Consider the following 12,474-nt stretch of genomic DNA (forward strand, 5'->3'; position numbering starts at 1 on the left):
CTTCTCGCGCTCTTTCTCTCTCCCTCCGACGCCTCGTCGGGTGCATCCGTCTCTTTTCGGACCTCAGCGACTCTAGGGAGGGCGAGTGAGGACACGCGCGGGCTTTTGACCTCCCTTCAGATTGGCAGGCCGTTTCTCGTGGACGAATATCCGTTTCCCAGGTTGGCAGATAGTCTGCGAGAGCGGGAAATCTTGTTGAAACTCGAGGAAAGAGGAGACCGCACGTTTGTTTCGTTTATCACTCGTAGACCGCGCCGTTGATTCGAGATGAGCGTGAAACTGAACAGTCTGCTCAGCCAGAAGGACCGGCAGCAGCTGCTCGAATTGGTGCGGGAGACCTCGTCTGACGAGGTGAGAAGTACAAGCCGCGCGACACGCTTTGTTTACCCACGTTAAGACTCCTCGTAAAAACGACGATTATTTCAGCTCGCCAGGACAATATCCAGCGGGATTTGCAACGCGGACATCGCCCGGCTGCTGGACGAGGTCCTGCAGATGTGCTCCGAGTCGGAGAGCCTGCACGTCAAGAGGGTCGTACTGGTGGAGTCCGCCTTGAAGGCCCTGGGCAAGTCCAAGGTTTCGATCAGTCACGCGAACGAGATCGTGAATCGGATAGTGGTAGACTTTCCCACGTACCCGAAGCTACACCTGGTCAGGCTGGTGGACTTCTGCCTCGCCAGTATTTGCAACAATGACGACGAGTTCAGGAGGTAGGTGATAACTTTGCAGCCTCGACACGACGGAAAGAGGAGAGAAACGCATTACGGTGTGTTGCAGCTGGAAGGAACTGTTGCCGGTCCTGCTGGAAGTGTTGGAGGAGGAGAGATACATCAGTTACATGAACGGCGAGGTGTCCGGCTCCAAGTACAAGTCTCTAATTGTTAATAATATATGCAACAGCAAGTGGGACACGCAGATAATGCCGTCGCTGGCAAGAATGTTCAGGTAGGGGTTCTCGCGGTTCTCGACGGAAGTAGCAAACACGCTATTGGTAAACTGACGACTTTCTTGCACTTAGAGACATATCCTTGGAGAAGGAGGACCACGCCACGGTAATCACAGTACTCTGCACAAAAATGCAGGGTATACATGTTGAGGAAGTGCCTCCCTTTGTGCACCAGTCATTGAGATTGTGCACTAATCAGGATGGTAAATACCTCTTGGAGGCATTACGGAAGTATTTCACGGTGCGCCTCTCACAGACCGACAGTGCTGACACTTTGGACACTATAGGTAAGAACAGTACAGTGATATAGTGTAATCGTCAAGTGCAATTAATTACACATGCAATTATAAATATAGAAATGTATGATCTCAGTATAGCTTAATTGTGTAATCTTAAGAACACGTAAAGAGTTTGAGAAAAGTTAAAATTCAGTTATAATTTACGAATCGTGCGTCTCCAAATTACATTTTAGTGCGTGGTGTAACCATTTTTTGCAGATCTTAATTTTTAATTGCTAAATTACAGATGTGATAAATCCGAGAGAAGTTCAAGACGTTGAAAGCACAGTATTGTATCATATATCTCAAGCGGCAGAATTGAACCACCAACATATAAGAGACTACGTTAAGTACTTCAAAAGCGTGTCACACGTCCCCGAAGCTGTATTGGAGCCTTTTATGCTCTCCGTGCTGCTCACAGTTGCTTTCATCGACGAGAGTCAGGTGACCAATACGTTAACTCTCGCGTATTTCGACGCTTTTACCTTGACTCAATGTGATATTGTAGATTTTCGAGATGCTGCGGGCGATCATCAATAAACGTAACGAAAGTGACAGTAAACGGAAAAATAGCGCATGGTTGAGAAAATTGATTCCCGAATCTTGTAGCACAATGGCCGTAATGGTAAACGTCATCGAGGCGAGGTAGATACACAGCGCGTGGCATTATACATGGGAAAAAGTATGGAAATTTTTCAAAAACTACGCACTTTAGAAACAAAGATTTTAGATAAATGTTCCAATTAATAGAAAAAGATATAAGAAATGGAGGTTGTCGTTTAAAAAATTCAAGATGGCCTTAACGTGACCTTCAAGCAACTATTCAAGATCAAATTAATGACACCATCTTATGTTCCCTTTGAAACCATATAACTTTTGTCTCAAACATTCGTTTCTAAAGTGCATAGTTTTCGAAAAATTTGGGCGTTTTCATACCTTTTCCTCACCCTGTATACATACCTTAATATCAAATGTTTCAATGTGCACGTCATTTTAATTATACAGTAACAGGGATCGTCATTTAGTATTGAAAGGCCTCGTGGATCTCGCAGTTGTTCTTATGGCTATTGAGAATAAGGTGAAAACGGACGCGCATCCTTTATGGCAGATCGGTACCAAGATACTCCAGAAGATCATGAGAAAGCATCACGAAACGGTCGCGACTGTATTTCAATTGTTAATTGATAAGATAATCGCCGGTGGATCGTGCATTTCTCAATATACCGGTAGGATCCATTAATATCTTGATCAGTTAGCTAATTATTGCCAAACTCGTAATTTAAATGTTGCCAGCTGTTGTCATTTATCACTTGTTTGCAGATTGTTTAGCGTATATGTGTCGCAAGTTAACAGTTTTGGTATTGGATCATCAAGAGTCCATAATAATGCTCTTGGATCAGATCTCGTCTATACCCGGAGATAGGGCCATTTTTATCGTTTCCGCGATATTTCCACTGATACGAGTCTCAATCAGCATAAGAGATCATTTGCTTTTGACATTGAGGCAAGCTCTCTACAGAAAGGGCACGTTAAAGCGACAAATGGCAGTCAGTGGAATTCTGGAAATGTTGAGGAATCTGAATATGCACACTCTGAGCGGTCTCGCGATGAGCTCGAGTCAATACCTCAATTCGTCGTCGACTGGGGCGAGTACCACGTCCATCTTGACTCAGGTTTGCTTGCTCATATCGTCAAAATAAGTAAACTGTAAAATTACCAATTATTGCACATGATGTTAATTTCGTAGGTGACATTAGAGAGAGGTACACAAGCACGATCTACCACGAGATACAATAGAACTTTATGTTACGATATATTGGGCATTTTAAGAAGATGCTTCACTCATGAGTGCGAAGTTCGATTACACTTGTACAACGGTACGAGATTAGAAAAAGAAATTTATGTTGTCTACCTTGCTGAAAGATTAAAGTAACTAATTGTGTCAATTTATACGAAGGTTTATATGAAGCCATATTGAAAAATATTGAAATAGCGGCGTACATATTAGAGATGTTAGTGCCGCACTTCAAGACCTTTTTTGAATCAGACGAGAACGTCGTGTTACCAGTTAAGCTAGACTTGTGTTTGGCTGTACAAGGGGACCAAGCTGTGATACAGGAACCTCTGGCGGAACTGATACTCATGCTGCAAAAGATTTATATCAAATCGGCCCTAGTAAGATCATCTTTTGTAGACGAATTGGCTATTATCTTGGAATCTCTTTGCAAACGGATGCCGCGGCTTGAGACAGAACACCTAAGTCTGGTGAGTTCGGAAGATTGGGTCAAATTTAAAATTATTTACAATTATATTATTTTAATATTATCTCCGACTTTTTTATCTCAATAGGACGACAAGCTTGACTTGAGCAACTCTAGCATCAAGGCTCAAGAAAAATTGCAGAGTGTTCTGTTAACGATAAAAATTTACGAAGCTCTCATATCCTTTAGAATTGACGCTTGGTCCGTAAACTGTACAGATACCGCGCAAAATATTAAAAGTTTATTCAAAGGATACATGAGATTCGTCGAATTTACTAAGGTAACGAAAATATATATTGCGTGTGTTTCATAATTGATATAAATTTTGCCTTCAATCCGTAGCACATACCAAAGGCTAAAAAAGGAGAGGGGAAAAATAAAAGGACACAGACCGACGCAAATACTACCAAGAAAGCCGTCCGGCTGGGTAATATAAAATTACCGCCTAGTATCATGGATCTGTCTACAGTGCACAAAAGTCTGTCGCTCTTTTATTTGAAATCCATCCCCTGGGCAACTGCGGATCAAGTAGCCGTGTTGATAGATCACAATGATTTCTATCATTACGTTCTGCGGACACTGTTGCAAATTTTGCAGAATGTTAAACTGTTGACGGAATACAATTTACGAAAGCATAAGGAACAATATATGAAGACTTACTTCGAAATTGGAAAGTGAGGAACATCTGTGAAAAAGTGTGATCCGTGTTCCTGCGGACACTGAATTCTTCCTTTTCTTCTTGCAGATTGTTGTATGATCACATTGTACTGGATTTAAACAAAGTCCTCGATGCGGACGAACAGGGCACTATATTAGCATTGGAATGTTTCAAAGAATTATGTTGCTTAATCTGCACCTATTTCTCTTCTGAATTGCCGCACTTTCTCAGCACTGTCATTTGTAAGTGTTTAAGATGTTAAAATGAGCGAGTTGTCTGTTCCTATCGTATATAATACTTTTTTGCAGCTAATAAGTCAACCCAGGTGGAAAATCTTAATGGACAATTAGAAAGCATGACTGCTGCTTTACGTGCGAGCTTCAGGACATTCTTCGGCGAGAAAGAGGAACACGAGGAGAATTCCAAAAAGATACTTGGCATATTATTGGATATTATATATCAACTGACGCAGGAGATCAATTTTTATGAAACAAATGGCGTTGAAGTTGGTAGCTTTTCTTCTATTTTTATCAAATAAAAATGGAGAACATACAAAGTATCATTAATCTGTTACATAAGGTGTTTGACTCGATGATGAAATTCACACAATTGGAAAATATGGATCCTCAAGCTTCTTTGACTATTTTCCAAATTCTGTTATGGATAGAAGAACATAGCAAGGAATATGGCGAGTTATTAATCGATATTGCTCTTGCGTTGTGCGAGAAAATGGGTAGCATCGACAAGGTATATTACGCGTACATAATAACATGTATATTCTGTCGTAACGTTTATCGTATTGTTACCGCACATAAGAATGCGCGGAGAGAGATTTCTCGTTAAATATTTTTTTTATCTGCAGGAGGTTGAGGTACCGGAAAACAACAACTTCAAAATTATCCACGAGGATACAGCGGACAAACTTTATAATTTAGTAAATAGCGCGGTAAAAGAGAAATTGGACAATGTATCTTGGTTGTTGGTGCGTCTTAGGGCCGAGCAAAATATCGTTTGCTCGCCTGGCACGGATCTCGAAGAACGTGCGTACGATTTCGTATTATTTAAGCTTTGTACTTATTTTCTCGTAGTAATATTAAGATCTTCGAACCCGCAGATCAAGAAAAACTGAGAACCGAAGAACGCAGTTTGTGCAGGCAGCTGTCGCACGTTATACAAATACTTTACACATTAGCTAACGTCGCTATTAAACCGGGACCGTCCACGGACATTATGTTTAAGAATTTACAAGTCTTGTACAACCTACTTAGCAATCTTACAAAATATTTCTCTGGAAAGTCCAGTAAACAAAATGCAGCGTTTCAATCAGTGAAGTAAAAGTCCCCTTCGTACTTAACAAGTTTTACTGAATAAATTTTATTGATTTTTTTTCCTTACAAATTTTTCGTACGATTTCAGATTTATTCAAGTGATCCAGTCAGCTGGGAAGCCATTGAAGTCCGCGTTCTATAATTTAATAACTCATACTGAGGTATTCGTCTAAAATATGATCTGATCTTGTTACGTGTAGAAATAATAATACATATTCTTGTGTGTATATGTAGGAAAATCAAAGTGCATCCAAGAAAGCTGATTCACACATGCAACGAAACAAGATTTTGAAGGAGACCAAAGTTATACCGCGTGTGGTATTTGAAATCGAGCAATTTTACAACGAGGTCTTGTCACTCGATAAGAAGACCGGCGTAAGTACTTGCTGTATATTTAAGAAATTCATATACTTCAGAGAAAGGAGATGAATTCGTACGAATAAAAGCACCTGCGACGTGCGTATTTCTTTAGATTCCGCTCGAGGCTTACATAAAGCACAGCATAACGCGAGACTTCCGTATAAAAAATACACAATTGACGGAAGCACTGGAGAAGATGGATATAAGCATGGTAAGGAAGACAAATACGAAGGAAAGATCGTTTAAAGTTCGGTATCCCTTAAGCCTGATCTACAATGTGTTCTTTGCGTCTACAAACATTCTATTTCGTAGTCGAGAAGTACGTTTAAAAAATTCGTGCAAGTTGCTAAATTGTATGTTACACGTTGTACAGTCGTACATTGTCGACAAATTTTTTAAGCATTTCGATTTTGTTTACATAAAATAGAATGTTTCTTGGTGCAGAGAGCACATTGTAGATCAAGCTTTAATCTTCACACTCGACATTCCATTTAACAGCTTGAGACACAGAACTCTCGTCGCAGCAACAACGCATCTAATGAAGATATAAATGATATAGCCATCGAATCGCCTACAGAAACACCTGCGAAACGCTCTAGAAACAACGACGTGCCCTCGAAATCGCCTACGGAATCACCGCCTTTGAAACGCTCTAGGAGACTGTCGGAATCTTGAAGCCACGAGTGCCTTGTCTGAAAAGACTGTACATATCTTCGAGCTTTTTAATACAAACTTCACTTTTATATTATGTGACAAATTTAATTCTATATCATATGACAAGTTTTTTTTTTATACAAAGTTATTACATCAGGAGTCGTATGCAAAGAGTGAGTTTATTAAATATACTTGTGTTACTACAATATGTCGCATCAAAGTAATAAACTAAAGTACAACTCATGTTAGCTCGTCAATCGTGGAATTAGTAATCCCAATGTGTGTTCATCTCGTTTGCAACATCGTTCTATTCGTCGTCGATACACGACGCAACTTAAAATTGTACTAGAGACGAATTACGCGACAAAGTCCAGAGGCCTGTTGAATCCACCCTTTCTGTTCATATATTGCCTGTACTTTCTTTTCAAAATGACATGAACCGCGCCTACGTCGTTCCCATCTACCTTCTTACCTTTAGTGGTGTCGAAATCGCAGAATCCCATTATTCTCATCATCTCTTGTTCCTCGGGCGTTTTGCCCTGAAGGTCCGCTTCTGCAATACAAAGGCAGGGTTGAGTCACTCTTCGATCGTTACATCTCTTTCTCTCAGCATTAATCTTTTAAGTACGCAAATTGCTTTCGCGCTTTCTTGTTTTGTTTTACGAGTACTCAATAATCACCCAGATAACATGCTTGTCTAAAAGACATCTTCAAGACTTCTTTAAGACGTCTTTAAGATATCTTTTAGACGTGTATGTCTAAAAAATGTCTAAAAGACGTGTTAAAGACATCTTAAAGATGTCTTTTAGACATGCATGTTATCTGGGCAGGAGGAACACCCGAATACCTGTGATAACGGGTCGCTCGTTCGTCGAGGGTTTCGGCTTCGATCTGTTCAATCTGTCGCGCTCACGCGACCTGGATCTGCTGTACGATCTCCTGTGTCGGTCTCGCTCGCGCTCCCGATCCCTCTCCCTGTCTCTCGACTTCACCCTGTCCCGCTCGACGGATCTACGAACATTCGGAAGAGCCCGACGTTTGAATGTCGACGTAACTGCGACAGGTCAATCGTAAGGAAGCCACTGTCGGACGTACCTCCGTCTTCTCTCACGCGACCGTCTTCTCCGCCGGTCTCTGTCGCGATCTCGTTCTCGGGACCGATCCCTCCGTCTCCCTGGCGACGGAGTGCGGCTTCGCCCCATTCTTTACATTCGCATGTATACTTTTGACTGAAAGAACGGGCCTTCGTGGCGCAAGAATTTTTCTCACACAAGATTTGTGGTTACACGCAAAAGACCGCGATATAATTTTCAGGAGCAGGAGAAAACGGAAATGACGCTCCTGAGCGGCTGATACTTACGGCGCTTTTTTGTGTTCTCGTCTAATGTAAAAAAGACTAAAGTAAGAAAGTCTCTGCCGTATCAATCTCTAAACAACATCTTCGCGCATAACCAAAGTTTTTTAATTGTGTACCCACGCGCCACTGCGTGCGCGGTGGCGCATTTTAAAAGCATCGGAGCCAGAGAGAGAGAGAGAGAGAGAGAGAGAGAGAGAGAGAGAGAGGAAACTTGAAAACAGCCAATAAGCTTCGCGGACAAATGCCTCCTCTCTCCGTCGCGCTCGTGTTATTGGTCTAGGGACTCCGGCGGCCGAGGTGGTGGGGGATTCGGAGCTTCCGGTTTTCCCTCCAGCTGGCGCGCCAAATCGACGTGCGCGTCTCGTGACGAACCTGTCGGAGCCTGTCACCGTTTCCATCGATTTTGCGTACAACAATGACGTCAGATAATTAATTCTCACCCAAACATTGCACAAATTCGACTTGGCAGCGTAAAACCGGCCGTTAAAGGCCCCCCCCTGCGGAGAGACCGAGGTAACGCATCGTCGTTCGACGCGCGCGACCGATATATCACGAGAGGTTGTCCCTGACGTGGCGCGCGGCTCCGTCGCGCTGCGGGCCTTAATTGTTTTTCACGGGATAAATTAACACCGGGACGATTGCAGGTAAACAGGCGGATCGTCGATCCCGCCGAGCGCGACTCTCGCGCGCGACACCCGCGAGGGCCAGTCGCGGGAGCCCGCGCGTGGCACGTCGTGTCTGGCTTGTCGGTGTCTCATTTTCCAAATTGTTTATTCAGGAAATTAAAAATGGCCACTGCCCCTTTGATTCTGGTGGAGGAGGATGTTGAGCGGGGCGGCAAGGAGCAGTCCGAGCACGAGATACAGGACGACTTCGCCTACAGGAACAACGTGCACAATGCGGACATCAAGATACGAATGGGTAATTTCGCGACGTTGCAGGACCACGGAATAACGTTAACATATGTTCACCGTAAAGTAGTCGTAACTGTCGTAATGACAGTCGTAAAGCGCTCGCGACGCCGCGGCTCAATCGCGCAATAATATTATAATTGTGCATGAATTTCCGCTCGATTCTAATTATGCGTTCACGTGCGTCCAGGCTTCTTGCGGAAGGTTTATGGTATACTGAGCGTTCAGATCCTGATGACGGTCGCACTGGCTTCAGTATTCGTCATCAGCTCGACCGTGAAATTATACGTGCAGAACAAGTAAGCCGTTTCCTTACACGTTTCATCCGCCGCGCTATACGACCTGGTAGAGATATTCATTGTTTCCTTTATTTAGCGTATGGACCATGGGTTTGGCGTTTTTCCTGACAATGGGAATCTTAATTGCATTGATGATAAAGAGGAAGGACCATCCCGCCAACCTGATCCTCTTAGGCTCATTTGTAAGTACGAGAGATAGACGATTATCGTTGACCGCGTTACACGCGATGTCTGCGAGGATATGCTTTGGGTATTGCAGACGCTGGTGCAGGCGTACACCGTCGGCGTCGTAGTGTCCATGTACGACACCACGGTCGTCCTGGAGGCTCTGTTTATAACTCTGACAATTTTGATCACCTTGACGGCTTACACTTTTCAAACCAAGCGGGACTTCTCATTTTTAGGATTTGGGTGAGTGTACCCTATCTCGCGTGTCAGCCAAATTGAGCCCCACAATCCTTTATAACTGTCTTCGCAGATTGTTCATTGGACTCTGGTGCCTTATCCTCGGTGGTGTGATGCAGATCTTCATTCAGAGCACCACAATGGAGTGGGTCATAAGCGTCGGAGGCGCACTGTTATTCTGCCTGTTCATAATTTTTGACACGCAAGTTATAATGCACACGCTCTCGCCCGAGGAGTACATCTTGGCGACGATTAACATCTATCTGGATATAATCAATCTGTTCTTACATATACTACGGGCACTTGCTATTTCGAGGCAGTAAGCAGTATTACTACGTTCATCGGAATGTTAGACGCGAAGAACGGGTCGCTCTATAGATCATATAACGTGTATACGTTATGTACACATATGTTATATGCATTGTGGTGTGAATTCCAGGTCTATACAATAAGCTTCTATTTTTTATCAAGTACTTCTAGCCCTAGAAACATAATTTAGGCTGGTGATCCGTTTGTCGTACAAGATTTTCGTGTATGTTAACCGGAGAAAGTGGAAAGGTCTTCGAGTATCTAGAAATATTCTACCCTGCAGCCAATCGACATGGAGCTAGAAAAATCGATCGTACGACGAATGTAATGTCATCCTAAGGGACAGAGCACAAAGTAACGTGATAGCTTACGACGAAGACGCGAGCGTAAACGTAGATAGTGCACAAGCTTTGGCGCAAAAGTAACGCCATGTGTAATTCGAGGCAAGTACGACTACGTTTAAGCTTGCTTTGTGCTCGGACCCTTAGGCTAATATTACATTTGTCGTACGACAAAGCTTTAAGCGTGGGGGATTGGCTGCGAGATAATATGATTCTCGAGTATCTATAAGTTTTCTATTCGGCAGCCAATCGACACGCTTAAAAAATTTGTCGTATGACAAACGTAATGTTAGCCTTAAGGTGCTGTTTTTAGTGTCGAATATAAGGAACTATTTGTGAATAAGAGATAAATTTGCAAGTTCTGTTTTTAAATATTTTATTGTGACAAACGCAAAATATATCAAAATTACGACGTTTCCATAGCGGCTGTTACATCCTCTGTATATTTGCCTTTGTCTTTACCCAGCGCCGCCAGCCTGCCCTTGCTTCGCCTGTCGATGATCTTTTTGCGGTCTTTGTCCATTTTCAATTTAACAATAACCGTCTGAAACGATAATACGGCAGGTGTTGAATTCGAGCGCGGAGAAGCTCGCGAGTCGAAAGAGGCTTGCAACGAAATTGATACATCAGCGCCAATATTTCTGCATTAATCAGACCAAGCGAGACTCGTCGACGAATGTGCAGGAAAACCCTGCACAAAGCTTCAGAGTCGAGCCATTCGTCTAATTCTATGCGAATGGATTATGGATTAGCTCATCATACGAGTATCAAAATAGCGCAAGATCCTGATGCTTCTCTCAATCATTCTTACCTTAGATGGATCAATGCCGACGTAGACATTGGCACTATTCGCTTTCTCACGTTGGATTCGCTCAATATATATCACGAACTTTTTTCTATACACCTGGACGACTTTTCCTACTTGCTGACCCTTGTAGTGGCCGCGTACTACCTTTAAAGAGAAAACGCATCGTAGGTGTACACTTGTATCAAGTTCTTGGAGCTCCTTTCCAACTTTCCATAATGTATATTAACCCTTTGCACTCCTATGTCGAGTGTGACTCGACATCAGTTTTTATCTCGGCAGCTCCTTTGTCGAGTCTCACTCGACATTTTTTCCAAGTCCAAACCAATAAACGAAATATAACTCGGAGTGCAAAGGGTCAGGGCCCGGTTTCACCAACGTCGCTCAACTTCAAGCTTGGCTCAACTCGCTCTTTGTCTCTTTCCAACTGTTACTCTAGAAAGAGACAAACATAAATGAAACTAAAACTAAAGTTAAACGACGTTTCGTGAAACCGAGCCCGAAACGCTCGAGTATTAACATTTAGACATCTTAGGCCTGGTTTACCATTTTCTGGTCAACTGTTAACCAGAGACCAGTTGACTCTCCACCTTTCTCTATATTGTCTAAAGAGACAGGTGGTCAGTCTCTTGTTAACATTTGACCAGAAAACGAAACACCGGGCCCTAGCGCTCAATGAAACGACGCGACACGTGATTTTCAACGTACAACCGCGTGCCGCGCGCAGAGGCTGGAACTCGAGAGACCCGACTCACCTGCACCTCGTCGTCCTTGCGGATCGGCATCGACCGCACATTGTACTTCTGTCGCAGCTCCTTGGACAGCGGCGCGGACATGAGCCGCCGCCTGATGTGCGAGGGCGCCGTGAAGTGCCGCTTTCTGTTCTTCCTGCGCGAGGAGGACACCAGCCGATTGTACTTCATCCTCGTGGACTCTGCAACGAGAATCGTTCGTAAGCGTAGGACAATCGTGACGATACCGACCTCAAATTCGTTCGCGGAGCCGTGATGTGCGCGCGGTATCAATTTCAATCGTCGCTGCACACGCACGAGGAGCGCACGGACCGCCTTGCGACGCGACGCGACGACTCGGGTACAGGTTATCCGACGGCACAACGAGCCGAAGTCGACGCGACTTTCGCACACGCCAAAAATAAGGTCGGCGCGCGTAAATAGCGGCCTCGCGGATTCCCGCTGGTGCGAAATATCGCTTCGTTTCCTCGCGTCTCGACAGGATCTCGCGCGATTAATATCCATCCAACTCACCGACGACAGCTCAACGCGACGGCCCTAGACCGGAAGAATAATACTAGGAGACGAGGCGACATGCGCTGCATGCGCAACGCGCCGCACGCGGCAGCCGCTATCGCCGCAGTGTGTCACTTCCGGAACTGACGGAGACAGCGACGCGACCGTCGCGAACGGTCAATTTGCCCGAGAGAAAGCGGGACGTTCAATTATAGTTATCTCGATTTACGTAACAGAATCTCGCGTGTCTTTCCCCGAATTTTCGTCGCGCTGTAATTTAAAGCCACAACTGAAAAGTATACTGTTAAGGGGGTT

The 12,474-nt window shown here is 43.9% G+C and overlaps 4 protein-coding genes across 10 annotated transcripts; 2 read left to right on the forward strand and 2 right to left on the reverse strand.

Annotated features, from left to right (window-relative positions):
* The first annotated feature begins 55 nt into the window (after positions 1–55).
* On the forward strand, positions 56–6,728 carry LOC105570054 (Fanconi anemia group I protein). Of its 2 annotated transcripts, XM_012026988.1 has the most exons (21): positions 56–351; positions 427–710; positions 778–945; positions 1,019–1,233; positions 1,472–1,668; positions 1,733–1,869; positions 2,230–2,450; positions 2,545–2,897; positions 2,972–3,101; positions 3,182–3,489; positions 3,574–3,765; positions 3,828–4,159; positions 4,231–4,385; positions 4,452–4,648; positions 4,723–4,890; positions 5,006–5,183; positions 5,258–5,474; positions 5,560–5,632; positions 5,706–5,846; positions 5,944–6,042; positions 6,330–6,728. In XM_012026988.1, the coding sequence occupies exons 1-21, from the start codon at positions 268–270 to the stop codon at positions 6,504–6,506; spliced, it is 4,026 nt and encodes a 1,341-aa protein (XP_011882378.1). In that variant the 5' UTR covers positions 56–267; the 3' UTR covers positions 6,507–6,728. The 2 variants fall into 2 exon arrangements, with proteins under 2 accessions (XP_011882378.1, XP_011882377.1); XM_012026987.1 differs by lacking the exon at positions 6,330–6,728 and having other exon boundaries at positions 5,944–6,321.
* Positions 6,648–7,991, reverse strand: LOC105570053 (U4/U6.U5 small nuclear ribonucleoprotein 27 kDa protein). 5 transcript variants are annotated; one of them, XM_012026985.1, is made up of 4 exons: positions 7,581–7,991; positions 7,333–7,496; positions 6,958–7,038; positions 6,648–6,881 (listed from the first exon to the last, which is right to left on the reverse strand). In XM_012026985.1, exons 1-4 carry the CDS (start codon positions 7,685–7,687, stop codon positions 6,820–6,822), a joined length of 414 nt encoding a protein of 137 aa, XP_011882375.1. In that variant the 5' UTR covers positions 7,688–7,991; the 3' UTR covers positions 6,648–6,819. The 5 variants fall into 5 exon arrangements, with proteins under 5 accessions (XP_011882375.1, XP_011882376.1, XP_011882373.1 ...); XM_012026986.1 differs by having other exon boundaries at positions 6,648–6,863; positions 7,581–7,990; XM_012026983.1 differs by having other exon boundaries at positions 6,648–7,038; positions 7,581–7,714; positions 7,846–7,989.
* Positions 7,992–8,168: 177 nt separating this feature from the next.
* LOC105570059 (protein lifeguard 4-like) lies at positions 8,169–10,523 on the forward strand. Of its 2 annotated transcripts, none has more exons than XM_012026993.1 (6): positions 8,169–8,486; positions 8,621–8,763; positions 8,944–9,052; positions 9,129–9,234; positions 9,312–9,463; positions 9,531–10,523. In XM_012026993.1, the coding sequence occupies exons 2-6, from the start codon at positions 8,631–8,633 to the stop codon at positions 9,778–9,780; spliced, it is 750 nt and encodes a 249-aa protein (XP_011882383.1). In that variant the 5' UTR covers positions 8,169–8,486; positions 8,621–8,630; the 3' UTR covers positions 9,781–10,523. The 2 variants fall into 2 exon arrangements, with proteins under 2 accessions (XP_011882383.1, XP_011882384.1); XM_012026994.1 differs by having other exon boundaries at positions 8,169–8,355.
* Positions 10,467–12,278, reverse strand: LOC105570058 (60S ribosomal protein L26). Its single transcript, XM_012026992.1, has 4 exons — positions 12,178–12,278; positions 11,668–11,846; positions 10,919–11,059; positions 10,467–10,651 (listed from the first exon to the last, which is right to left on the reverse strand). Exons 2-4 carry the CDS (start codon positions 11,833–11,835, stop codon positions 10,514–10,516), a joined length of 447 nt encoding a protein of 148 aa, XP_011882382.1. The 5' UTR covers positions 11,836–11,846; positions 12,178–12,278; the 3' UTR covers positions 10,467–10,513.
* Positions 12,279–12,474: the final 196 nt, after the last annotated feature.

This window comes from Vollenhovia emeryi, unplaced genomic scaffold, assembly GCF_000949405.1.
Source record: "Vollenhovia emeryi isolate VEMERY1.0 unplaced genomic scaffold, V.emery_V1.0 DF939122.1, whole genome shotgun sequence".
Lineage (NCBI taxonomy): Eukaryota > Metazoa > Arthropoda > Insecta > Hymenoptera > Formicidae > Vollenhovia > Vollenhovia emeryi.

Bases quoted from the DNA above. Each gene is read 5' to 3' on its own strand.
- LOC105570054 (XM_012026987.1), top strand. From the start codon at position 268: ATGAGCGTGAAACTGAACAGTCTGCTCAGCCAGAAGGACCGGCAGCAG. The intron at 1,669-1,732 runs GTGACCAATACG...GTGATATTGTAG, and splicing joins CTTTCATCGACGAGAGTCAG to ATTTTCGAGATGCTGCGGGC. The intron at 5,633-5,705 runs GTATTCGTCTAA...GTGTATATGTAG, and splicing joins ATTTAATAACTCATACTGAG to GAAAATCAAAGTGCATCCAA.
- LOC105570053 (XM_012026983.1), bottom strand. From the start codon at position 7,687: ATGGGGCGAAGCCGCACTCCGTCGCCAGGGAGACGGAGGGATCGGTCC. The intron at 7,497-7,580 runs GTACGTCCGACA...GAATGTTCGTAG, and splicing joins TCGCGTGAGAGAAGACGGAG to ATCCGTCGAGCGGGACAGGG. The intron at 7,039-7,332 runs GTATTCGGGTGT...TTTGTATTGCAG, and splicing joins CGAGCGACCCGTTATCACAG to AAGCGGACCTTCAGGGCAAA.
- LOC105570059 (XM_012026993.1), top strand. From the start codon at position 8,631: ATGGCCACTGCCCCTTTGATTCTGGTGGAGGAGGATGTTGAGCGGGGC. The intron at 9,235-9,311 runs GTAAGTACGAGA...TGGGTATTGCAG, and splicing joins TGATCCTCTTAGGCTCATTT to ACGCTGGTGCAGGCGTACAC. The intron at 9,464-9,530 runs GTGAGTGTACCC...CTGTCTTCGCAG, and splicing joins TTCTCATTTTTAGGATTTGG to ATTGTTCATTGGACTCTGGT.
- LOC105570058 (XM_012026992.1), bottom strand. From the start codon at position 11,835: ATGAAGTACAATCGGCTGGTGTCCTCCTCGCGCAGGAAGAACAGAAAG. The intron at 11,060-11,667 runs GTGAGTCGGGTC...TTCTCTTTAAAG, and splicing joins GCAAGGACGACGAGGTGCAG to GTAGTACGCGGCCACTACAA. The intron at 10,652-10,918 runs GTAAGAATGATT...TTATCGTTTCAG, and splicing joins TCGGCATTGATCCATCTAAG to ACGGTTATTGTTAAATTGAA.